The sequence below is a fragment of the Cuculus canorus genome, chromosome 2 (genome assembly GCF_017976375.1).
Source record: "Cuculus canorus isolate bCucCan1 chromosome 2, bCucCan1.pri, whole genome shotgun sequence".
NCBI lineage: Eukaryota > Metazoa > Chordata > Aves > Cuculiformes > Cuculidae > Cuculus > Cuculus canorus.
In genome coordinates, this window is record NC_071402.1 from 65,439,021 (window position 1) to 65,464,508 (window position 25,488).

General features: G+C 41.4%; 1 protein-coding gene and 1 long non-coding RNA gene across 3 annotated transcripts in view; one reads left to right on the top strand and one right to left on the bottom strand.

Annotated features, from left to right (window-relative positions):
* CTNNAL1 (catenin alpha like 1) overlaps positions 1-20,655 on the bottom strand; it is a 56,395-nt gene extending 35,740 nt beyond the window's left edge. Inside the window, exons 1-2 of one of the 2 annotated variants that reach the window (XM_009562911.2) lie at positions 20,441-20,655; positions 1,772-1,961 (exon numbers count right to left, since the gene is read on the bottom strand). In XM_009562911.2, coding sequence (XP_009561206.2) covers positions 1,772-1,961; positions 20,441-20,566 — 316 coding nt within the window. In that variant the 5' untranslated portion in view covers positions 20,567-20,655. Of the gene's footprint in view, positions 1-1,771; positions 1,962-11,338; positions 11,458-20,440 lie in introns of those variants that run through there. The other variant, XM_054058068.1, reaches the window with a different exon arrangement.
* A 523-nt stretch (positions 20,656-21,178) lies between these two features.
* LOC128851185 (uncharacterized) overlaps positions 21,179-25,488 on the top strand; it is a 43,415-nt gene continuing 39,105 nt past the window's right edge. The window contains exon 1 of the long non-coding RNA XR_008448476.1: positions 21,179-22,194. This is a non-coding gene — a long non-coding RNA (uncharacterized LOC128851185). The remainder of the gene's footprint in view (positions 22,195-25,488) is intronic.

Genomic DNA, 25,488 nt, shown 5'->3' on the forward strand with positions numbered 1-25,488 from the left:
AGTTTAGAGGACAGTTATCTATAAGAGTTTATCCTGCACAAAGGACTCTCTTACCTTGTCCATCACTTAACAGTCCACAGAGATAATACTGGCAGAAAAAAAACACCAAACAAAAAACCAGCAGCAAATACGCTTGATATACCAAATTTCCCATGTAAGTCTTCAGTTAGACCTCAAACAGATAGCCCAAAGAGAGAATAATGACCTGTGCCAAGGTAAATGTGAGCCTTGACAGAAAAAGTAAACAGTGTACCTTCACTCCTCTAGACTAAGGCTTATTACTACATAACAGGAAACAGAACTTCAGATGTAAAAATGTTCAACCATTTGTTGAGAGAAAACACTGAAGACTATTTTCAGATTCTGAGCTCCTCTTGGATACACTGATGAAGAGAAAAAACGTGGCCACAGCATAACTGGCAAGTCAAGAAGTAAGAGATCCACACTGCAATGCACTTTTAGCAGCTGAGATTATCAATGTAAACTTCGGCAATTTTGGTTTGTCAGCATTTTACTTGGATCTCTGAAAAAAACCACATGGTTCACATCACAAATGGAATGTTTTCAAATAAGGACATTTCTGTTTGCAGCCAAGTTTACTGGAGCGACCATGAATTTTCAGTCTGAAGTTTATCTAGTCGTCCTTCAAATCACAAAAACAACTATTCATCACCACCATGTCTCTAGACATTGTGATTCAGCATTGAGGGATCTTCAGAATGTTTCTTACAGTACCATGACCAATTTCTACGCTAATTTTTTTTTTCCAAATCAGAAAAATAGTATGAACTGCATTCCTGAAGTTTAAGACTAGTTATTCAGCAAGAAACACACTGGCTAGGACACAAAATGCAAGTTTCTCAGGCTTCTGAGCTTATTTAAAAGATAAAACCCAAACACTTTCCCCCAAGTCCACTGTTTATCTTAATAGATCAGTCTTAAGTACAGTAATCCATGTCTTGGAGTAGAGTACTACTCCTTTCTGCAGTTCTACACTACACATTCTTCTAGATGTGATCTTCACGAAGGCTGCACTGTAGATGTAAAAATACGCCTTTAACATGAGCCAGTGAAATATCATACAAGGAACGGTATTTAAGAACTAGGAAAGTAGCTTCTAGCAGGACACCAACACTCTCTTACGTACCAAAGAATTCACTATTTGTCTATACAGAGGCCTCTGGAATAAAGAGGAGGGTGACAGCAGGCCACTCAGTCCATTATCCATACTTCACATTCAGCCCAGACAGAGCAAATTTGCAACAGAAGCTGAATCCAGAAAAATGAGTTTCATTCTACTGAGGGCAGTTATCAGACGACTGATGTGAGTCATCTACTGAGTTCTGATGAAATACGGGTTGACAGAGACCTTCATTCAGACATTGAGATTTAGAACGCAGTGACCTCAATAGCATAATGCTCAAAGTACTTTAAATACTCCACTGTTTTAGTTTGAGGGCAATAAACTACTTCTGTTCTCAACATCCTGCTCTTTGTCTGCAGTAACATCATAAAAGAAAAAGCAGTCAGGTAATTAATTACTTGTACCAAAAGATCCTATAAAAATCAAAGACAACACACAATTCCATCCCCTGTTCATAAGGTGACAGCAATTTAAGTGAGTGACAAAATCAGGTAATAGATCAGGCCTTGAATGAACCAGCAGAAAAGGAATAAGCAATAAAGTTCTTACATTATTCCTGACACTACAAATAGTGTGCCAAAACCAGCACAACACAACAGGTTACAAATTTCATGAGTAACTACATACCTGCTCTCCTTGCCTCGATGCAAGCAACACTCATTTCCTCTTTCAAGTCATGATTTTCATTGGCTATAGCTTCACCTACTGTAACAAATCTTCCAACTGCAAGGTTAACTGCTTGGCCCACTCGCTGAATTGCTTGCAGAGTCTTGTCTGAACGCTTTGGTTTATCCTTATGATTAATAAGAGTTGTTATCTATGAACAAGAAGAGTTAATTATTAGAAAGGTATGCAAGAAAACATTTTAACTTTCATATTAAAGGCAAGTTTTGAACTCAGTTACAGATTTTTATCATACTTCTCTATTCAAATTTAGTGTTGAGTCATAAGCTATCACTGAACTTCTCAAGAGAATGAAAAAAAATTTGGAGTAGAATTAAGTTTACTCATGTGCCATGATTTCAGCTTATCTCACATCTCAAATCAATTGAGGGATTTTTTTTTTCTCTTCCCATTTGCAGTATTAAAATAAGCTGCCCCAGGGACTCTAAAGAGGCTTTCAGAAGAGGCTTTCAGACTACAGATAGTAAAAGTTGAAGAGTCCAACAGCAGACATATCAACACCATTTTGGGTTTGCCAACACTGGAAATCAAAGAAGTTTTTGTGCTGCCAAGTAACTGAACACACTCATCAGTTGGGATTTGCCAGCTTTGGCTGTTTTTACTGAAATAAGCCTTTCTAAATGATGTTATATCCAACTGATTAAGGCAGGCTTTAAGAATAAGCAGTAACAGAGTCTTTACAGAAAAAGAACCATTTGTCTTGTAGAAATAATCCGAAGTGTTCCAGCTCTCTCCTCATTGAAATACCCACTGTACTCATAACTTAAACATCCTCAACTACACGTGCTTTCCAGATTGTAGAAAAAGATTGCCAGTTAGACGCAAGTTATTGGTAAAACAATTTGTGAGGACTTTCTTATTCTGAACTCCACAATTTGTATCAGCTTTTCTACCCTGTACTACAGTGCACTATACGGGTTTTTTCTTGGATCACCTTCTGATTCATGCAGGCTGCAGGAGATTGAAGATTTGCCTGAAACATCAAATACAAGGAAACAGAAACCCCTCTCCTATCCAAAGATAAAGGTAATGTAGAAGTAGCTTCTCGACCAAGGCAAACAAACAGAACAGTGTGCAATCCTGCCACTCGGAATCGACTAAATACAAACTGCATTAAAACAGTATAGGAGCTTTACATTTTTGGCATTACAACCATTTTCTAATGAGATGTAGGACAGAAGTCAAATTCTGTACATCCTAAACCAGTATAAATGCCATCACAGTCGCCAAATATAGTCCTGCCTGTCCTCGCTTCCCTCTCTCAACTTCGGAATGAATTTATCTGATATGGGTTAAACCTGAGTTGTGGATAAGGCGATGTTTCCAGGTTTAGTTTTCCTCATAACCAGGTGGCAAGTCCAGTTCACTGCACAGCTGCATGAACACTTTTGGTAGCAAAAGGGAAAAGGTACAGACTGGAGAGAGAAGGATGGGCAGAAACGCTGCTTTCATTAGCAGCATGGTCTAAAATGCCCACAGATCTGCATTTTAAGTCATTTCCCCAGGGGCTCAAAGATATGGCCGAGAGAACCTCAAGTACATACATTACCTAAGTGTTTGAACACCTCAGCTGCATCAGAATAAATCACAGATGTCTCTGTCTGTTCCTCAAATAAACACACACATTCTCCTACACCAATCAAGCCTATGGTAAGACAAGAGCACAGAAGCTGTACCTGTTGTGCTCATTGGATCCAAAAAAAGAGCAGGAATCCATAGAGTAACTGTTCCGCTTCACAATTTGATGTGGTGTTTTTTAACACCTTACTGGAGCTGGTTTTGAATGCCAGGAACTGGTTTAGTCAAGTTTGCAGTATTAAACTCTTTGCAATGGAAAATGTCAATATATCACAGAGCACCGTGCACCCAAAAAAAAAAAAAAAAAAAAGCCAGATGTAAGCTAAGAGCTATCGCAATAAACAGTGCTGCCCTATTGAAGAATGGCTATGGGAAGGGAAGAATATTTTATCATAGCAGAAAACATCACTACAGAAACACATCATCTGCCCATTGCCTTCTTATACATGCATTACATCAACTTGTACCTAAGCCACAAGCTCTAAAGGAAGGCCACGTTCTACAATTCATGCAACAAGTCTGTCCCTGTAAGAGCCCCCTGGTTCACCAAACTTCAGCCCAAAAGTCTATGGATCCCTGATGCTCATCCAGTGAAAATGCCATTTTAGGATGAAAACAGAGTCCTATTAAAGAGTAAACTAAAATAACATCTGAACACTTTCAGGTTCATTCGACTCAAACTACGGAATGGATATTAAAAACAACTGCAATATGCAGCTGTCCTGAATTCTTGCATTGTAGGTGTTTTGGGTATATTAGACTATGAAATACCTTACAGCAGCTAATCTAACAATCCTAGCTGGTGAATTCTTGATCAGTCACGGTCTACAGAGAGCATCAGAACAAATGCTGAAGAAAAAAAATTTGATAGAGGGTCACAACTTTGATTACTCAACCATGCACACTTCTAGAAGTATACATAAAACAACACTACCTAAACCAGAAAATAAATAGAATACTAGTTGGATGCACATCCTGGCTGCAGCTTTACCTCCCACAGCATTTTATAGCAGCAGAAGTTTAAACATGTTCTGCATAACCCAGAAAAAATGCATATGTAACTAACAAGGCAGAGTGAAAAGAATCCCACTGTCTCTTACAAATCATCAAGGGCATTTTAATCCCACATGTTACTGTAGAGGTAAACACATTATAAAAATCATGAAGATCTCACAGTTTAAGTTGCTTTAATAAAGTCTTACAAAACATTTTCAGAAATACTTTCATTAGAGACAGGGGAGAAGTTTACTATTTTATCACTTCTTTAGCACGCTCTTCAGAGGAGGTCATCAGTTTTACAGAAAAAAACACTCCCTACACTCCCCCACGTCAGTTCAAGCAATAATTAGCAGCTCTTCGGGCAGTTCCAGCACCAGTGTCATCTTAACCTCAAAGTTCAGCAAGGCCAAACGAGAGGTCCTGCACCTGGGTTGGGACAATCCTCCGTATCAATGCAGCCTAACGGTTTGAATGGATTGAGAACAGTCCTGCAGAAAAGGACTTGTGGGTACTGGTGAATGAAAAATTGGACACAAGCCAGCAACGTGTGCTCCCAGCCCAGAAGGTCAACCGTATCCTCGGCTGCATCAAAAGAAGCGTGGCGAGCAGGTCGAGGGAGGTGATTCTACCCCTCTACTCCACTCTGGTGAGACCCCACCTGGAGTACTGCATCCATCTCTGGAGTCCTCAGCACAGAAAAGACATACAATGGGTCCAGAGGAGAGGAGAGCTACAAAGATGATCGGAGGAGGGATGAAGCATCTCTCCTATGAGAAAGGCTGAGAAAGCTGGGATTGTTCAGCATGGAGAACAGAAGGCTCCTAAGAGGAACTCATTGCAGCTTTTCAATACACAAAAAGGACCCCCCTGTGACTCCAAGAACATTATCTAAGCTCTCCTTTAAGCTTAACTTGTGTCAAGTATTTAATCTGTTGTACTCCGATCACGTATGACCCAGTCACTAACATTGGTGGCGTTTGTGCAGAAGTTAACAGCCGAAAAGATTACCTGCAAGTCTCTTTGCACAAAAGTACAATGTTACACGCTGTTTACTTAAGGATTTACGGATCAGGTCCTAGAAAGGAAACAGTCCCTTTGATGGTACTCATGCTCCATTTAATTCAAGCTCTTACACTATTTCCATGGAATGCTTATCTGAAATTTGAGACCAACAGTGTACGGAAGAGTGCAGCCTCGAGAAATTGTCAGTTATAATCTTTTATCAGTATGACCAGCCCCAGAAAAACAGCCTTTTCCAAAACACCTTACTGAAACTAACATACATAGCCACAAACATACCAAGAGCTACTTCATATTTAAGGAAACAAGCTCAGTTGTAGCTGGTTTTGAGCAGCTGTTTTCAGAGCTTTTTGAGGACTTTCAGATACTGACATTTAAGTCATTATATGCTTCATGCACAGGAAGCATCATGACAGCATGCTTAGCTAAAAATATTCTGATGTCTATTTATTATCAGTGTAATTAAGTCTTGCATGACAGAATTAAGTGATACTTAAGAGACTGGGTTTCAGGAAGTATTTATAGACAACTATAAATAAAGCCAGAGGAAATGTAGCTATTTCACAGCCACTGCTACTAACACAGGGTTAAACTGAGAAGTCATGCTGGAAGATAACCAGGGAGGAGGTCAGATAGGGTAAGTATCCACACTGCACACAGGATGATTTAGACTCAAGAATAGTATTTGTTACTGTCTCATAATAATCAATTTTCTTGCTAGAAAAAAAGTCAGAATGTTTTCTCTATGCAATGAGGAGTAGCATACTTACAGTAGTAGCTCCTCTTCCATTTTTGTGTGTTTTCTGCTTTCTGCCTTCCATTAATTTCACAATGGTAAAAAATTCCTTTCTGAAAATCTAATACCAGGAACAGAAAGCCTTTGCTAAGAAAATGCAATAGCACTACATACTAGGAAAGAAGCTACAAATGACTACAAGAGAAGCATGCTGTAAAGTAAATTTAATTGCATTTGATCGACATGTAGAAAATTTGCTCAAAAAGGCCTTTCCCACACTGCTCATAATTTTTAGTTCATCTTGAGTTTGGGGGTGGAGAACCTCTAATATTACATTTTAGGTACTGTCATTCATTAGATTTTGTGTACTATTTAATGACAAACAGATCCTCAGATTCATTTAGCCAGACAGCAGCACACAATGTTCCAACACCCACATCTGCTACAGAATACAACCACACATGTGAGAGCACAGAAGCAGCAGCTGTCATTTGACATCCAGTCCATAAGGGCTGCTTAAACTGTCACATAGACTTCTCATCCCAAAAGACAAGCCTTGCAGATCTTGAGAAGCGAACAAGGACTACCTGCTTACCTGTCCTAGAACTCAAGAGTCAATGTTAACATTAGATGCTGCTACAGGCATTAGTGAAAGTCTACAATTTCCAGCACTAAAATACTTTTTTGAAGTCTAACTAATGTGTGGATTTTTAGAAAGTCTTATTTTCCTACTGTTTCCATTTTGTAGAAGTATCCCACAAATAAAATTTGTAGGAACTCAACTTTGAGAGTGTTCAAAGACTGGAAAAGATTAACCACCGTGAAATGCTATTGCATAAACTACTAATGCACTAGTTAACTGTAAGAAGCCATATTCTATTTATCCTGAAAATGTTACTTGAGACAACTGCCTCTGCTTTACTGGCATTTGAAATGGAACAGTTTCTTGGACATGTTATTATTCAAAAGCGGCAACCAACCCCTTCTTGCAGAAGTTGGGCAGACTCGGGGCAGGACCCCGAGTCACCACATCTGTAAAAGATCAGCTTTCAAGAAGTGGTATGAACCTCCTACCCCGTATTTATATATTTTCCTCATATTGCCTATGCACTGGTGCCTAGAAGTGCAGTACAAATATGCTGCACATCCAAAACTGCTCAGTGTTGTTATGCTTGTGGTATTGAGACTGCAGCAGTTGTATCTTTACCTAAAGACTTTTTAAAAGCATCTTCTCATCGCTTTTGTACACATCTTTCACAAAAGCCTTCAGGGAAGCAAGGGAAATTAAACTACTTCAACAACCTGTAAGCTGGTTCACTTATATGTGGGCAAATGCTAACACGCTTAGAGAACCCTCAGGCAATCTTCCACGTGTAGTGTCTAACGAGCTGATAAGCTACCTCTGAAAAGGAAGAAGGAACAATCCAGGACCTGCAGTGACAAGTAGAAGCTGACAAGCCACACAAACCACCCTACTAAATCAGATCACTGGTACTCCTAATCTAGTATCTTCTCTCCTATAGCACCCAAACATGGGTGCCTAGAAAAAAGCATAAGAATAACACAAGCAAATTAAACCCTAGCTATATTGCAGTTGTAACCAGATTTTTTGTTGAAAACCGCACATTTCATTTTAAAACACCTCAGCATTTAACTGTGCGCTTCTCACAAGCACAACAGCTTCAACAGGTAGAAAAGATTATTTGGAAGGGAGTGAAAAAGTCCTCTTCTCCCTCCAGATCTAGGCTTCAAAACGTGCTTCAGATCCCTTGGTGAAGTTTGCCAGGAAAGGCAGAAGTACACAACTTCAAATTCAAATATAAACCTCAGATTATCAGTACCATTGCAGCGTACTAGTTACACATTCTTGGAATTGTTAAGAGATCAAAAGAAAGGATTCAACTCACAGCAAGACTGTACTAAAGTAGTGAATACCCTTTCTTTGTGCTCAATGCATTCCTAGAAAACCAAGAGCCCTTTAGGTTACAAGATCCAGACCAAACACCATTGAGAAAATGATTATCCAAAATGTCATACAGATGAACTTATTCAAGTGATATATGTAATACTTTGAAGACACCAATTTATTTTCTTCAGTGTGGTTTCTTGGGAGTGCAGGGACTTGTGGCTTTTTTCAAAGTAATGAAAATTCTAGAAACTTCAGAATTTTATTTTCAGTGAGATTAATTTATTTCGAGGGGTTTTTTTGGCAAGTTGTTGTGAAAAGGAACGCTGGAGAAACAGAAAACAAATTAACACAGCTGACTAGTTCTTGCAACCTACAGACTCTTAGCCATTACACGGAGGTTTCAATTACATTACTAATATTACTAAATTAATATCGTAAAGGAGAAATAGACTTCTTTATAATTTTGGGGTTTCCACAGACTTCTTAAAATCAGGGCTCACCAGTGATCTGCAGATATGAAGCAGAACAGTACACTAAAACTGACCCGCACTCCTGAAATCCTCCCTTCTTTTTTCCACACACAGGAAAGAGAAGAATCAGTGGACAATGCTCAGTGAGGTTAGGCCACTGATCAATGCAAGCTAACTTGATTACTCTTACTATCACAAGTCTTACAAGTCAGAGGACTACCTTATCTTCCCCTCACAAAACACTTCTTTAGAATTTCTACAGAAATAAGTGACAATGATACAGGTCTTCATTTTCAAACAATTCAAATTCCAGCATATTTCTCATTTTCAAAAGGTGTATGGAAGTTTACAGACTGAAATTCACTCCCTTGAGCAATTTGAACGAGTTGGCAAAAATAATTTTTCAAATTGGAAGTCCAATTTAACCTCTTATGATTATATGGTACATATACAAATAAGTATACTTGGATAGCAGAAAATATGCATTTACCTATCATGAAATGTAACCAACCCCAAATGGCCTTTACAGTACACTAATTGTGAACTGGCTTTTTAACTCAACTGCTGTCTTGAAATCTGCTGAAACGCACAAATACCTCACTAGAAAAAGTGAGCATACACTAACAGGCCAAACAACTTGTTTTAGGGGCATACAAACCAGCGCACTTTTGTCCCTTCCTGTTGTCCTTCAGTTCAGTATCTTCTTACCCAAATGGGTAGATTTCATAAACAAAGCTATTATGCTTTTCATTCTGCACCTAGAAATCCTGGGCATGAGCGACTCTAAGTAAATAAAACCAATTCAGAGGGAAGTTCATTGTTTAAAGTGTACTTTTAGATGTGGTCAAAACAGATGCAGACATGTTTCAATAACAGAGAGATGCAAGTCGCAGAAATAACTCAATTTACTAACACGGTCAGGTAACCTCAAAACCAGAGACTGAATGGTAAATTATTACTGTGGCTTTCCTCTCTAACTTGCATTTGTTAGCGTACCTAATAATCTGCTGCTTGTGCACATAATGCCCAATCCAGCTCTGAGCTGCTTATTAAAACCACTGTTTTGGGAATAAAAATTCAGACATTGTACTAAAGGATGTAACAGGGGCAACACTGATACCACTTTCTATTCAGAACAGGACCAGCTCCTGAAGATGTAGAAAAAGTTGCCCGTTAGTCTCATTAACAGGCAGCTTCACTAACATGAATACCAGCCATTCAATCCATCTTGCATTGCATGCTGCAGATAGGAGGGTTCCTCCAGCCTTTTTTTTTTTTGAAGGCTTCCTTAGCAGCATTTTGACATACCACTTCAATTAAGAGTAACACCTGGTATTTTGTCTTGGAAAGCACATACTTGCCCTGGGGATTAATAGAGATGCAAATGCAACTGCTATCCACCTAAGGGAGTATAAAATGAAACAAAATTCTAATATAATTCAGGAACCACTACCTTATTTATGTTAAAGAGTCTGTATATTCTTCTGATTGCTTTTTTAACGAGCTCAAGGACAACAAAACCTCATTCATTTGGAAAATTTAAGAATACATAAATGTAACAATGAGATACAATCCAAAATCTTTGATAATTTAAAGGGAACATTTTATACATTGGTCTAACTCCTACATGTTAAGCACTGGCAACTTTGGACAATATTACTTCTAAACAATTTTGACACCTGTGAATAAAAAAAAAAAATCCCACTCCAAAAACTACAATGACAACGTCACTACAGGACAATTTTACTTTATTGTTATTAGAAAATACACCACTTGTGTGGTTGTGTTTACATTCATTCTGCTTAATACAAAAAGTCAATACAAAAGTGTTTGTCTAAAACAGAAGCAACTGCATAATTTTTTTTATTTTTCCACATGCATCTGAAAGAACCTTAGCATTTGCTCATAAATTATTTCCATAACTTCTGTTTAGGAGTTATCTTACAATTTAAGTATCCCTTCTATGTATAAAACCAAGAAATCATCCCGTTTGGAATCTAGAGTAGATTACCAGTTACAAGTCAGCACTAGGATCTGTATTACTACTCAATTTACCCCCATCCTAGTTTTAAACAAGGCTATTGATGGAATGCAGTACAACTCAAAAAGTACAAATTATCATTTAAGACTCTATCTAGCAATGGCTTGGCTTTGTCAATGAATTAAAGAATATTAAATAAATCCATGCAGAAAGCCACACGCTCATATTACTATACAGCAGTTCTACTACACTATAATCAAGAGTTGTTTGCAATCATTAATTCATAATTCATCCTTTGGGGATTTCCCTACCTAATCTGTCTAAAACCATCTGTTAACAATGCTAAATAGCAAGAAAGCGGCTCTAATTCCTTTTGGTGCAGGTTCACTGTGAAACAGTTTTGATTTAGTACTCATTTTACTGAAGAACTACAAAAATTTGTTTAATCTATAGAAAAGCCATTAATCAGATCTCACATATTTGAAAGATACAATTCCATTGAAAAAGAGCAACTGATTCTCAGCTATGTCAGTAAGAAGCATCTTACTTCAGCTACTTGAAATGTTACTCTGACTCATTTATCACATCAAAGACTTAGGTACTGAACATTATAAAGCAGGAGCCAAGCTTAACTTAAAGCCAATTTCACCATACAAGGATTCACAGAAAAAACCCACCCCTGAAATCACAGCTATTTCATGATAGTGTTGTTGCTCATGTGATAGAGAGTTGGAAGTGTAATTTTTCTTGTAAAGTATACTATCATTAATGATATTAACACCATTAATTTCTAATATAACAAAATAATTTCATTTACCTATTTAGAACAGTGTGAAGTGCTCCTCCACTCCCCAGCATACCTTAGAAATCACAACTGTAAATTATTAGCTATTTCCCTTTCACTGTTTCGTAATAACCTAGCTTCAATGATTAAATAGCTGTCAATTAAAAACTAGCAGCAGTAAAGGGAAACCTGCAACCACATCAGCCCAGAGATACAACTGATAATGTGATTCAAATAATCACATTATCTACCACCAGATGACAAACTCCTAAGATGAACTTCCCTGCATAAATCAAAGAGAAAGAATGAGGCTCCTTTAGGAGCCTAGTGCAGGCTGAGTAACAGCTGAGTTGCTGCGAGCTTCATTTTCCACAATAAGAATTTGTAATGAATGGAATATTTGTAATATAAAACACAAGCTTACAACTTAACCCACAATACCTGTGGAGGAGAAGAGTCAGTAAGTTAGTGACTAATTGAAACTAATGAGCTGCAACTCTGTACACAGGCAGCATAACATATGCTTCCAGACTCGACAGCACAGTTCATGCGTATGACTGCAACCACAACACAGTTTCTCTGCAGTACAGGATGTCAACTAAGAGTTTAGCAGGAGGTTTGCTTTACTCAGTACAATACAAACCTCTATGCCATAATTCATAATTTTATTAGTCAACAGTCGTGCCAAGTCTCAAGTGTAAAGTGAGTATCAAATCCATTCAAAGAAGAAAATCCTGAAAATGGGAAGAAACGGCTTCTCAGAGCTTGCAAGTTACCAGAATTATTAAAGCAGTGAAGATAAAAGACTAGTACTCAAGAAGCATTTTTCAAGGGAAGCACTCAGATTTTTTTCCTCAGATGCACTGAAGAAAGCAAGGAGTTTAATACAAATATGGATTACAATACTTTCTCCAAGGAGGAATTTTCCCATGCTCCACAGAGAGCCATAAGAGGCAAAGCGCAAGCCCTGACACCATACTAGAGCAAGAACAGCCAACCATACAAGAATCCTTCAGCACATTAGAAATGGAAAAGGGGAAAGAACTAGAGGTACCCCAAAAAAAACCCTAATGAAACAAGAGAGCCAAGGGACTTGCTGGAAGAAATCTCTCACTGTATGTGTTGCATGTGAAATGAAACTAAGTTGAAATGGATGAGAGCTCAGACTGAACACTGAAAGTTCAAGAAGGGAATGAGACTAAATATATTCCTTGATTTTATGAATGTTGTCCGGACAGTAAACGAGACACTCCTATTAAGTCTCTAAAGGAGAAAGACAGAATGCAGTGGATTCGCAACAAGTTCAAAAGTCACTATGTAATGAGTCTGTACTGCAATACAATACTGTGACTCCAGACATTCAAACATGGGCTTAACCGATGCGTGATGTGGAAGAAAAACAGATATGGAAAATGTGTGGGATTTCCCCTCCCAGTTTTTGTAGACTTCCAACAATGGAAGTCTTCTATGGATCTGACTACATGGATCTACTAGAGCAAGTCCAGAGGAGGGCCAAAGATGATCACAGGGCTGGAGCACCACCCATATGAGGATAGGCTGAGAGTGTTGGGTTTGGTTAGCCTAGAGAATAGAAGGCTTCAGGGAAACCTTATGGCAGCCTTCCAGTGTTTAAAGAAGGCCTACAGGAAAGATAGGGAGGGACATTTTATCAGGGAGTGTAGTGGCAGGACAAGGGGTAATGGTTTTAAACTGAAAGAGGCTAGATTTAGATTAGAGATTAGGAAGACGGGTTTTTTACTGGGGATTAGACCAGATGATCTCTAAGGTCCCTTCCAACTATTCTGTAATTCTGTACTATAAGCATGGTGAGACACTGGCACAGGTTGCCGAGAAGTCATAGAAGTCCCATCCCTGGGGGTGTTCAAGGCCAGGCTGGATGAGGCTTTGAGCAACCTGATCTAGTCAAAGATGTTCCTGCCCATTGCAGGGGGCTTGGATCTAGATGATCTTTAAGGCCCTTTCTGACCCAAACCATTCTACAATTCTATGATTCTTATAAAAAGCTAGTGACATCTACTCAGAAATCTAGCAGTACTCTTAATATAGGGCTCTCTGCTTTAAAGCTATTAAAAAAAAATAAAATAAACATTAAGACATCCATGACTGAATAATTCCCAAGATTACTAGTTACTATTAAGTTTACAAGAAATTAACAGGTTTTGAAGGGTATCATGGGTATTTCACATCATATATAAATCTCTTACATAGGTTTCAGCCAGTCTTGGCACCACACATGCATACATGTGCCCAAAAATAAGTCCCATGAAGCTCCTTTGCTACATCCAGAGGAAACATCCTCCAGTAAGGAGGCATAATAAAGGTCCACATCTACAAGTACAGTGAAGAACTAAACACAACTTGCTGTTCAGAGTTCTGCTGCTACTGGGTACAACATGAGCAACCTAGTACGACTGTTTCCAGACTTTCAAGTTGCTAAGACCACAAAACAATTTCCCCAAAGACACTCGCAGCCTATAGACAAAATTCAAAGACCAGTGACACAGAACATCAGCATATTGTACTCTATGTCTACAGTTTTACACTACTCTTAAATAGAACACGTCTGTTCAGTTCCATGAAGAATAATATCAGTTCCACGAAGAATAACATCAGTTCCACTAAACATACAGTAATTTACCAACTCTAGCTATTACAGTCCATTTCTTCAGGAGTTATAACTCTGATACTCTCAGGTGCTTCCTTAAGGAAGGCTTTGCCCCATCCCTTTGATAGAAAATAGGAACCGAGCAGTGCAGCTACTATTATTTGTGCTCAACTACAAAAGAAAACAAAGTTATTTCTACTCCAGAACATATTTATGTGAGGTACTCTGGGCATCTGTGTGGAATCAAAGTTACTGCAGAAAAGGTTACAAAAATATTAGATAAAATAAACCAGAACAACTTCCCAACATTAGTTGTTACTGATACAACAGACAGCATGAGAAAGTTGATATAATCTCCTGCTTAAAACTAGATTCAAAATTGAGGTAGGGAGCATGCCTGATACTTGTACATAGCGAATCAATACAAAATTTAGGAAGAACAGAAGTAGTGGACGCCCAAATAAATACAAGATACTGGCGAATACTCAATATGGTGTTTGTTAAAGAAATTCCTGCCTCACAAAAAACTCCACATTTTTCTGTAGAGATCACCAATTACATGGATAAAGAGGCACTCTGCTGGAAGAAAACTAGGAAACAAAGTCCATACTAAAGGTTTCAAAGGACACCAAGCAAGTCTCTGGAAAAAAATGAAAGAAGGCCTTTTGTATGAATATTTAACTAATTAAGAGACAGAATGATGAGAAGGAAGATGAAGGAAGGCACGAAGTAAATGATTGCTTACTTTAATAGAGAGAGATGAGCAATGAAGTTTCACAGAAAACTGCACTGGGACATGCCTTATTCTACACAATCACCAAGAAGGGGGAGAGATAAGAAGATAATAAAACAAAAATTTGCTGGTGATCCCAAGTTATTCAGGACAGTAAAGATAAGGTCTGACTACAGAACTGCAAAAACATTTTGCAATACTGATCAGGCAACAAAATGTCAGACAAAAAAAATCACTGCATATTAAAGTGACATAGATGGGAAAGCACCACCCTAGCTTCCTGTGTGAAAGCTAGGTCCTAGATGGCCATTACTCCTCAGCAGCAAGATCTTGTAATTACAATACATGTGTCCATGAAGAAAATCGAACTTCTTTAAGACAAAAGGGACTCTTCCAGGGCTTAGCCAGGCCCAGATAGAGTGCACTGATCAGAGTGTTGTCCAATTAGTTCTGAGCATCTCCAAAGCTGCAGACTCTGTAGGTGATCTGCACACCTCATGCAGTGTTTGGCCACCTTTAAATTGGAAAAGGGCTTTTCCTATATCTCATCAGATTTTTTCCATGTTCTAATTTCTCTCCATTGCTTCTTGCCCTATCACCATACAGATCTGGGATCAGTCTGTCTCTGTCTTCTCCATACCTGTCCATTAAGTGGGCAGTTGTAGACCACAGTCAACACTGCCACTGGCCAGATGAAAAATCACCACAGATTGAAGTCTTCCAACATGAAAAGCTTCCAACATGAAAAGCTAGGTCCCAGCTAAACATTAAACTTCTCTCCTTGAGATGGAACCAACCCACTTGTATCAGCCTCTCCCTTCATGTAACATGCTCCACTACGTCAACATCTTCCCTTGTACCGAGGAGACCCAAACTTGATGTGGTACTCCACATGCTGTCTCTGCACTGCTGGCTACATTCCTGCTAACAACTGAGCATGCAGCTTGTTGGAAATGCTGACTCTTGTTCAACTCTTTGTTCACCAGGACCACCGTGTCTTTCTTCACAAAGCTTCTCTGTAGATAGCTGATACCAGCGTGTACTGTTGTGTGGCATTATCCTAGCCCAGATGCAGGACTTGGTATTATTGCCTTCGCTGGACTTCACAAACTTCCTGTCAGACCATCTTTCCAGCCTGTCCCTCTGTCTAGCAGCAAATCAGATGCTCCCCAACTTGCTCCAGGGAAGTTCACATGTCTGTTGAACATGCTGGCCCATCATTCCAACATTTAGATCATTAATAAAGATAATAAGCAATACTGGCCCCTGTATCAGTCCCTGAGGAACACCACTGGTAACTGATGAAAAAAATATAAAGGAAAGATCGCTAATGATATAAAGACCTCAGCTTGATACAGTATGGCTATTCTGAATTCATACTTTCCCTTGACTACTAGACCCGTGAGGTTTTCAAATAAATGGCAAAACATCATCTGCTGGTTCTTCTTTGGACTCTTACTATGTAACTCTAAAAACTCCTAAAAAAAACCCAGAATACTGGCAGAACATCATGTAACATTATGTAACTACGTAATGTTTACTGAAATGGGAATTATTTTAGATACTTTCAAAGAAAGCAAGAAAACAATACCATAGTAAAGAGTAGATTTATTTTGTCCACCTCAAGGCATGCACCACTAACTTACTCAGAATCTAAGACTGACAATAACAAAATTCAGAAACATCGGTATCATGGGCTCTTTGTTGTTAAGCTTTCATTTTAACTATATAGGTCAAACCGACTTCCAAAACCTCTGACAGGATCTCCTGTAACAAATAAATTGGAAAAATATGTTCAGTAACATGCAGGCACATAATCATTCTCCAAAATGTCTATGACAAAGTGGGCTTTCCAAAGGTTGAGCAGTGAGCTGTAATCCCACAAGTCTACGCTCAGGATGGTGGAGAATAGGTCACCTTCAACTATGAAAACTGACTTTGTTCTTCTGGGAGCACAGGCAGACAGAGCTCAATGTTCCTTCTCAGTGAACTTTTCCCCAGTACCTGACTGTAAAGGTTGCCAAAAACCTATTCCACAGTTCCTCTGAATGCTTCCTTAAAACAGATCCATACAGACAGACTAGTCGAGCTGCGAAGACACTCAGCTGCTGCCAGACTAGCAAACAGGTACATACTGGCAGCTGAGGAAGTAGCTGGTGGAGCCACATCCTGGAAAGTGCTTTTCCCCCCATCTTTGCCTTTCCTTAACTGTTTAAATGACTTGTTATTAAATGAGTCAGCACTGACCACTTTAAACACCCTTCCTGACTCGTGTTGCCAAAAAACTTTCCATAAAAAAATAAAACCCAACATAATTAGACTGGAAATGGGTAGCAGCAGCGAAAGAGATGTCTAGTTTTCAAAGTATGCTGTACTATTTACATGTGGAACACTGAACTAAAGACTTCTATCCCCGAAAAGAGAATTATTCTTGTTCTAAAGAAAACTGTGGTGTTTGACACCAAAAGGCATATTTTCTGAACTGCATGCCACATGCTTTGCACAATTCTGTAGAATGATTCTCTTCACTGTACAGACATATAGATAGCAAGAAAGAAGCATTAATAAATAAATGTGTTTAATACTGCAGCTTAAATCTGCCATTTTCTTTTGTCATTTGTGGCAGTATTATAAAAGGGCTACATCAGGGTCTGAACAGATGCAGAGAAAATAAAGACCTAGTTCAAGACCTAGTTTAAGTCTGTAAATAATGAGTTTTAGAAGCAAATTTATTTAATACATCCATTAATGATTCTAAGGGTAATTTCTCCCACTGGAAAAACAGGTATCTTATAGCACTGCTGACAGCAAATATACTCTGGTACTATATAGCCTATAAGAAAAACCAATTGCAAAGTGCAATTAAAAAAAACCAAAGAAAAACAACCCTCATGTTTGCCAAGTAAGAGCAAGCAGTCAAACACACATTTACAGTATTACACGTCAATTAGGATGACATACTTACACAGTACATGAATTTAATTAAGAATCAATTCAGTCTTCCCCCCCCGATTAAACTAAATCGATTTAGCTCCACAAGAGAGACTGAAAATGAATTTGTCAGACAGGGCATCTTTTGTTTCCTTTTCGCTTAAAATAAGTAGTGAGAAGCAGCAGCAACATTCTGGTTTTTTTCAGTGGTATACAAGTATCACATATCGCTTTTCAGCTTTTAACAAAAGCGTAAACTGTGAAGTCAACTCACAGCAAGAACAAATCCCTTTGCAAGTGTATTTCATACAAGCAGAAAAACAAAGTCCTGAGCACTACTGCTGATACATAGCTTATGCAGAACATAAAAACAAATCCTGATATTAAGTACTCTGTGAACAGCCTTTCTGCCTAAATACCCAAACAAAGCCAGCCAGTGAGACGTCTACTGAACAATCTAGATTAAACAGTACAGACAGAACTGATAAACCAGCACAGTAAGTGGGGCATTTTATCAGGCAGGTGTAGGGAACTACTGCTGATGACACCAGTAATCCCAGCCTGAATCTGAACGGGAGCTGGATACTCACACTCCAAGGGAACAAGCTCATCTGAACTTCGGAGCGCTTTACCAGGAAAGCAGTAAACTCTGAGCACTGACAAATGCTCAGACACTTTACAGTGTATACAGGAGATGCAAAAGATGCTTAGCACTTCTGGAAGATGCAAGTCATAAGTTTTGTGGTCAGTGGAAAACCATACACAACGTATCACATGTGCAGTGAATCCATAGACTAAGAAGATCATCATTCTTAAAGAGTAATCCAGAGTTAGAACTTGCACATCTCCACAGAAATCTGTTACAAGTAAGAATTTAACATATGCAGTTAAATTAAATCTTTTGCAATTGGAGGAGTTTCTCCTTGTTCTTAAGCTTCCTAAAAGTGGTCTCCATATTTTACCTCTCTCAATTGTTTCAGAAGTAGGAACTCCATTGAGCCTTATCTTTAATATTACTTTGCCTTGGAACAAGCGGTTGAATCCCTGTGACGGGCTGCTTGGAACTGACTGGGTTTTCTTCAAACAGAGAAAGACAAATTACCATGACAAGTACAGAACCACAATTAACCATCACAAACCCTTCCTGCAGCCCAGCTGTACAAATGCAAAACAAGGCTTATGATTTACAGCAGTTTGTTTCCAGATGGACTGTGATGATACATACATAACTTGACCTCACCACGGTTAGTTATTTTTGTATAGGCCGTTACACGCTGTTTTAAGATTGTGTAGAGATAGGTTTTTTACTTGCTAACTTCAGTAACAGAATCACAGAAGAATCTGGGTCGGAAGGAACCTTAATCATCCAGTTCCAACTCCCCTACCACAGGCAAGGACATCCCACTAGACCAGGCTGCCCAAGGCCCCATCCAACCTGCCTTGAACACCTCCAGGGAGGGGGCAGCCACAACTTCCCTGGGCAACCTGTGCCAGTGCCTCACCACTCTCATAATGAAGAAATTCTTCCTTATGTCTAGTCTAAATCCGCCCTTCTCCAGCTTCTACACATAATGAGTGCTCAAAGTACAGATAATATAGTAATGTGCAAATACAGTAAACAGTGTTGTTTTCATACGTTATTTTTCAAGAAAGAAAAAAAAATATATCTAACTCCAGTTTTTTAAATAAAGGTGTAAAAACCAAAAAACAACCACAAAACCCGAAGTGGCTGGTATATAATTACTTAGCAGATGACTTAAAAAAACTACTTTTTTTTTTTTTTAAGCTCATACAGGATGCTGTGGGACGGGTTATACGATCACTATGGCACAGTTTGACTGCTTTTTAAGTTCTTAAAATCCAAGTACTACCCTGGGGTGCCATAAGTGCTCCAATCAACGCCACGCTCGGGCCAGACCGCGAAAACACAAAGCATCGCCAAACCCCCTGCAAGTCCATCGCTCTCCCCAGCGCCGAGCTGGGAAAGGAGAACGCTCCCATGTGGAAAACCACGCGGCTAGGGGCCGGGGATGCCGAAGGGGCACCCGGGGTGCGGGTTTATAGTTCCCGTCGCATCCCAGGGTTCGATCGCCGCGGGCACCGCAGCGCGTTACGCAACCGCACCGCGACCTTGCGGGGAACTTCGGAGTCTTTGTCGGGAGAGGAGGAGAAGGGGGCATGAGAACAACACCCCCCGTCAGCGGGACGAGAGGGAGGGGAACAGCTTGGAGACGCGGGGGCTTGCGAAGGGCCGCGACCCGAGAGCACCATCCCCCCCCATCAGCATCCCAGCCTCGCGCCGGGACACCGGGACCGGGATGCGAGGGAGGGAGAATGGCTGGAGAGAGGGAGGATACAGAGCGCAGCATCCCTCATCGCCGGGACACCGGGACAGGAGGGAGGGGGAGTAGATGAGGAGAAGCCGTCCCCGCCGAGGGAATGGAGAAGGAGCCCAGCTCCACGACCAGGACGCAAGGGAAGGAGAGAAGGGGGAACTGCGGGAAGCCACGAGTGCAGCATCCCCCATCACCGCTCGAGCCCCATGTCGGGACCCTAGGATCGGGATGCGAGGGAGGGGGAGCGACTGGAAAGAGAGAGAGAGAGAAGGGGGGCTCCGGAGAGCCAAGACCAGAGTATGACCCCATCACCATGTCGGGACCCCAGGACCGGGATGCGAGGGAGGGGGAGCGGCTGGAGAGAGCGAGAGTTCAAAGTGCTGCGACGCAAGCACAAACTTCGGCGATGGCCGAGCTCCGTCCGGCGGGAAAGGGGAGAGCGGGCCCCGGGAAGAGGGATGCGGGGAGGGACGGCGGGGGAAAGGGGGCTCCCGCGCCTGTATTTCTACCTGCGACACCAGGGGCACCAGCGTCTGCTCCACGGAGCGCGTGCGGATCTCCAGCCCCGCATCCGCTCCCAGCCCCGACGAGGACGACGAGGAAACGCCGCTGCTGCTGCACGGGGACGTGGCCATGGCCGGGAGCCGAGCGGGACCCCCAGCGCCCCGCTCCCCCCTCTCCGGCTCCCGCCGACCCCGCCGCGCTCCGCCCGCCCGGGAGATGCCGCGCGCGCGCGCCCAGCCTCCCCCCGTCCCCTCCTCTCCTTTCGCGGCCCCTTCCACGCCCCTCGGGACGGGATTTAAAGGAGCAGCGCCCCTTTTTTTCCGCTTCGACCCGCGGCTCTCGGCTGCCCACCCTTTGTGCCCCCTTCCCGCGCCTCCCCGGAGCGCGCAGCCTCCCCGCGCATCCTTTAAAACCTTGTGCCCCCTTCCCTCCCTTTCGTTTTTCTCTCTGAGGCTCGCAGCCTCCTTGCGCATTCCCTAAAGACTTGTGCCCCCTCCCCGCACATCCCCTAAAGCCTTGTGCCCCTTTCCCCCCCCCCTCCCCGGAGCGCGCAGCCTCTCCGCACATCCCCTAAAGCCTTATGCTCCCTTCCCTCCCATTCCCGGAGGGCGCAGCCTCCCTACGCATCCTCTAAAACCTTGTACCCCTTTCCTTCCCCTCCCCAGAGCGCGCAACCTCTCTGCACATCCCTTAAAGCCTTGTGCCCCTTTCCCTCCCTTTCCCTTCTCTCCCTGAGGCTCGCAGCCTCCCCGCGCATCCCTAAAGCCTTGTGCCGCCTTCTCTCCCCTCCCCACACATCCCCTAAAGCCTTTTGCTCCCTTTCCTCCCCTTCGCGGAGGGTGCAGCCTCCTCGCGCATCCCCTGAAACCTTGTGCCCCTTTCCCTCCCCTCCCGGAGCGTGCAACCTCTCCGCACATCCTCTAAATCCTTGTGCCCCCTTCTCTCCCTTCCCCGCGCATCCCCTAAATCCTTGTGCCCCGCGCAGCATCCCCGCGCATCCCCTAAAAGCCGGCGGAGGAGGGAAATCAGGGCTGGTCCCTGCTCCCCCGAGAGTGTCTTTGCCACTCTCGCCCGAGGCAGGCGGATGGAGGGTCCCTGCCCGGGTGGGGATGTGGGACCAGGCGGTGTCCGAGGGGCTCTGCTGGCCCCCCAAGGCACCAGGAGTCGGGGCAGTCCCCATCCCGGGGCATCCCATGCTGGGGAGCAGGGAGCGAGGGAGTCAGCCAGGGAGCCCCGCTTCCCTTGAGGAGCGCTGGAATCACCATTTGTGAACTTTATAGCGTCAGGGAGGAGTGATGAGCCGTCTTAAACTAAATTCTATCAGTTTTTCTCTTAGCGGCTCGTAGCGAAGGGGAAAAAAAGGCTCCTCCTGCCTTTCAGTGATTGGTATTCCATACCTGGCACATGGGCTGCTTTCAGAGGACAGCTATCGTGTATATCTGCTTTTGCCCAGCCTTGGTGCTAAATCAGACCATCTATGATCCATCTAGCAAGAGGAAGGCAAAAATAATTTGAAAGGAATGAAAGTCTTTCGGTTTCTTTTTTTTTTCTAGTTTGGAAGGGGCTAAACTCACTTGCCCACCTGTAATTGAGAAGTATCAATACCTGAGCGTTTACCCATCTAATTTGCCTCTTATGTATTTGGTGCGGCTGATTCTTCTACAAGCTTGTCTACACAAAAATTGGGATACAGAATGGAGCTCTTCTGGCTGTGATCCAAACTACCATGGTGGAAAAGCAGCTCTCATCTAGAACTGGGGTAACTCAGAGCAGCACTGCGCGTGAACCAACAAGCCCTACCTAGGGGTCTAGGCTACTAACCTGCTCTAACCTAGTTTTCCAGTCAAAACTGATGATTTGTGTTTGACTGCTCAGCTCTCAGACAACATAACTCTGTAAATGTGTCTTTTTTTTTTTACATTAATTAGACCAAGGACTTTGTGCCATTTTCTGTCTTGAGGAAGATTTTTGACCTCTTTTGCACAAAGCATCTTTTGCACAATTTTGAAACTTAGACAGCATTTGTTGTCCTTTGGAGTCCTATGGATTTATCAGTATTTATTAGAGAAAGAAGATTGCTAGAACTGCAAGTATAACCCTAGATAACGATATGACCCTGTTCGTAGCTCTTCAGGAAATTGCTTTCCAGCATGGTCTTGTATTTTCTAAAATGACATCTTATATAACATCAAGTCTTACAGGAGAGAACTGAGGGCTTAAAGCTGTCATGGTATAAAAATGTCTAAATGATGGTGCAGTTTTGAAATAAATGCAAGCCATACTTGATCAAGGTGGTTTAGAGCACACTTAAATTTTTTGGTTTCTTTCTCCTAAAGTTTTCACTTTCTTACAGCATCTTTCATTCTTTTTCAGGCCATTTGTTTTTTCCTTTACTTCTCAATACCCAGATTCTAAGCCTTTGGAAACAATTGTTTTCTTTTACATTTTGATAGAGTACCTAGGTTAGGTGCGGTTGCAGCCTCTCCGGGACTGTACACTGGCACAGGAGATTTCTGGATCATATGAGCTGAAGCATACGGCAGAAAAAGCATCAGTAATACCATCACCATCTACAGATATGAACCTACAATTCACATCAGAAATGAGCTAGAAGTACTTGAGTACTTGGATGCATGTGGCTTATGATGTGTTGTGGTCAGCCAAGTCTGCATCACTTAATTTCAAAGACGGCTGCCTATGTTCTTCAATACAATAATGGATCAGACTTCCTAGGGATGACATTTTCTGATTCAAAGCAGATTTAGTAGCAAAGTTTAATGTTGAATTTTAAAGATTTTAGCTTCTCATTGACAAAGAGAAAAGTTTATTATAAAAGGTGTGGTGGCTAAAATAGCAGTTTAAAAGTAGTTTTCTACACAAATTGGACAAATGGATGGAACTTTGCAATGCCTTTCTGCAGACAGAAGTCCTGCTCCAAATCTACCACTCTCCTCTCCTCCTTTCATTTTGTTTTCACTAGAGAAGCAGCATTAGTGGGTAGTGCTAGTGACAACTCTGTCTAGTTCTCCCACTTCTTCTCTTCAAGCGCTTCCAGTTTAAACATGGAAACCACATGCTCTTCTTCTGGGTCTTGTGCTGGGCAAGTAGAACACGTGATGGTTTTAATTTAACACAACTGAGAAGCTCTAGCATGCTGCAGGCTAACATCTTTGAAGACACCTTGAGGAGATCTTCAAACATAATAGCCCGGAGCTTATTTGTGCTTTTTAATTATGTTAAGGTAATTTGAATGAGCCAAGGTGATAGATTGCTGCCACGCCCTTGGCACGTTAACACATACTTCTGAGGGATGGCTCTAAAAGTGCAATGCACAGCAGAGGGTATTCTGCTTGCTATCATTTTCAGCTCACATGATGGAGTCAGGAATGAAGTAGTCCATCACCCCAGAAAGAACATTCCTCATGCCTGTAGGATGGCCACAGCAATTTCTAGACCACTACCACTGTTGAGCTCTATCTTGCATGTGAAAGGCATTTGAAATGTAGGGGTAGAGGACAAGAGTAATGCCTCATGGACTATATTTCATTACTTTGTCAGTGATTAAGGGGAGGGAAGTGATTCATATCCTCAGAGCATTATGAACATGTCAATCTGTTCCTCTTCATATTGTTTCCAGACTTCACTCGAGAATATGACACCTGCTTCTCTGCCCATCATCTCCCACAAGGTTGGGTTCTGTGACTGGTGACAGGTTCCCACATAGAAGGTGTTTTCCCTCACTTAGCTCTTTGCTTTTTGCCTTCCTATCTGAAGCACCTTTAGTAGGAGAAAATGTTATTATCCAGCACAGTGCTGCACAAAAACACTCAGACTCTTCTCTGAACTAATGTCCACGCCCTGACAGTGACAATGCTCCCGAGAAGGACAGCTGTTTTGAGCCTTTATGCCTAGTTAGGCCTCTGACCATGGGCATTGGCCTCTTGGCTTTGATGGGAACGATATGAAAGATACTAATGAGTGAGTGCATCTTATTCTACCCACACCATATCTTGTCTGAAGAGCTCTCAGTCAGCCTCAGTATGATGGACAAGTACCTTCTCTTACTTTCCAGCTGAGATGTGTTATCTACCATCTGTTTAAAGCAATATGAGATGGTTTAAACAATGTTTTTTTCTGATCTGGTCATTTTGTCTGGCATAAGCTCAGTGACAAGGACAGAAACCTTTTCCACTGAAAGAAGCTTTGTGTCTAACCCTGAGGAAACAGGTTTGTTATAAAGGTGTATGCAATGTTGAGGCACATGCAGCAAAGCAGATGCCATTTAACGAGTCAAGACAGGTTTGAACTTGTGCACTATGAAGAGGAGCCTGAAAATTACTGGCCACACGAGTGGTTGGTTTAAGAAACAAACTGCAGAAAGAACAAGGAAATACAGGTAAAGGCCATCTGATGGGATCAGAAGGCTTTTCAGTAAGTGTTAATATTAAGCACTTTTCTGTGCATGCCTATAATGAATCAGATAAGACATAAGAATTACCTAAATTAATAACCATTTGAGAATGAATTCCAAGAGCAGGTAATTGCTCTTTATCCTCCCACAGAGAGCATCCTAAACATCCAGGGGTGATGTTTAGGGTGAGAGGAAGCTGTGCCTCCTTTGCTTCCTTATTTCCCAGATGCAGTCTGGAAAGCAGAGCTGAGTGGGCTAAATGTCAGATTACTCCCTTTCTTTTTCCTCTAGGTGAGAATAAAGTTAGAGCAGTGTGGGAGGGGACAGCTCATCAATCATCTCTCCAGATGAAATTTGGAAATCTTCTCTAAGATTAAACTTCTCCCTCTATTACCTTGAGTTTCCCCTAAAACTTGACAAAGTTGTATTTCTTTTTGTTTCAATGGGGATGTTTTGCAGAAAACTTGTGAAATTGGTAATTTTAAAGGTAACTGAAAATTTTAGGCTTTTGCGAAATGTCAAAAGATGGGATGCAAGCATTGCTTGAAACGTCTAATCCTGATTATTAGTGGTTATTAACTCCAAAGTATATTACACTACTTTATAAAATAAACAATCTTTTATGTTTACTTTGTACCCTGT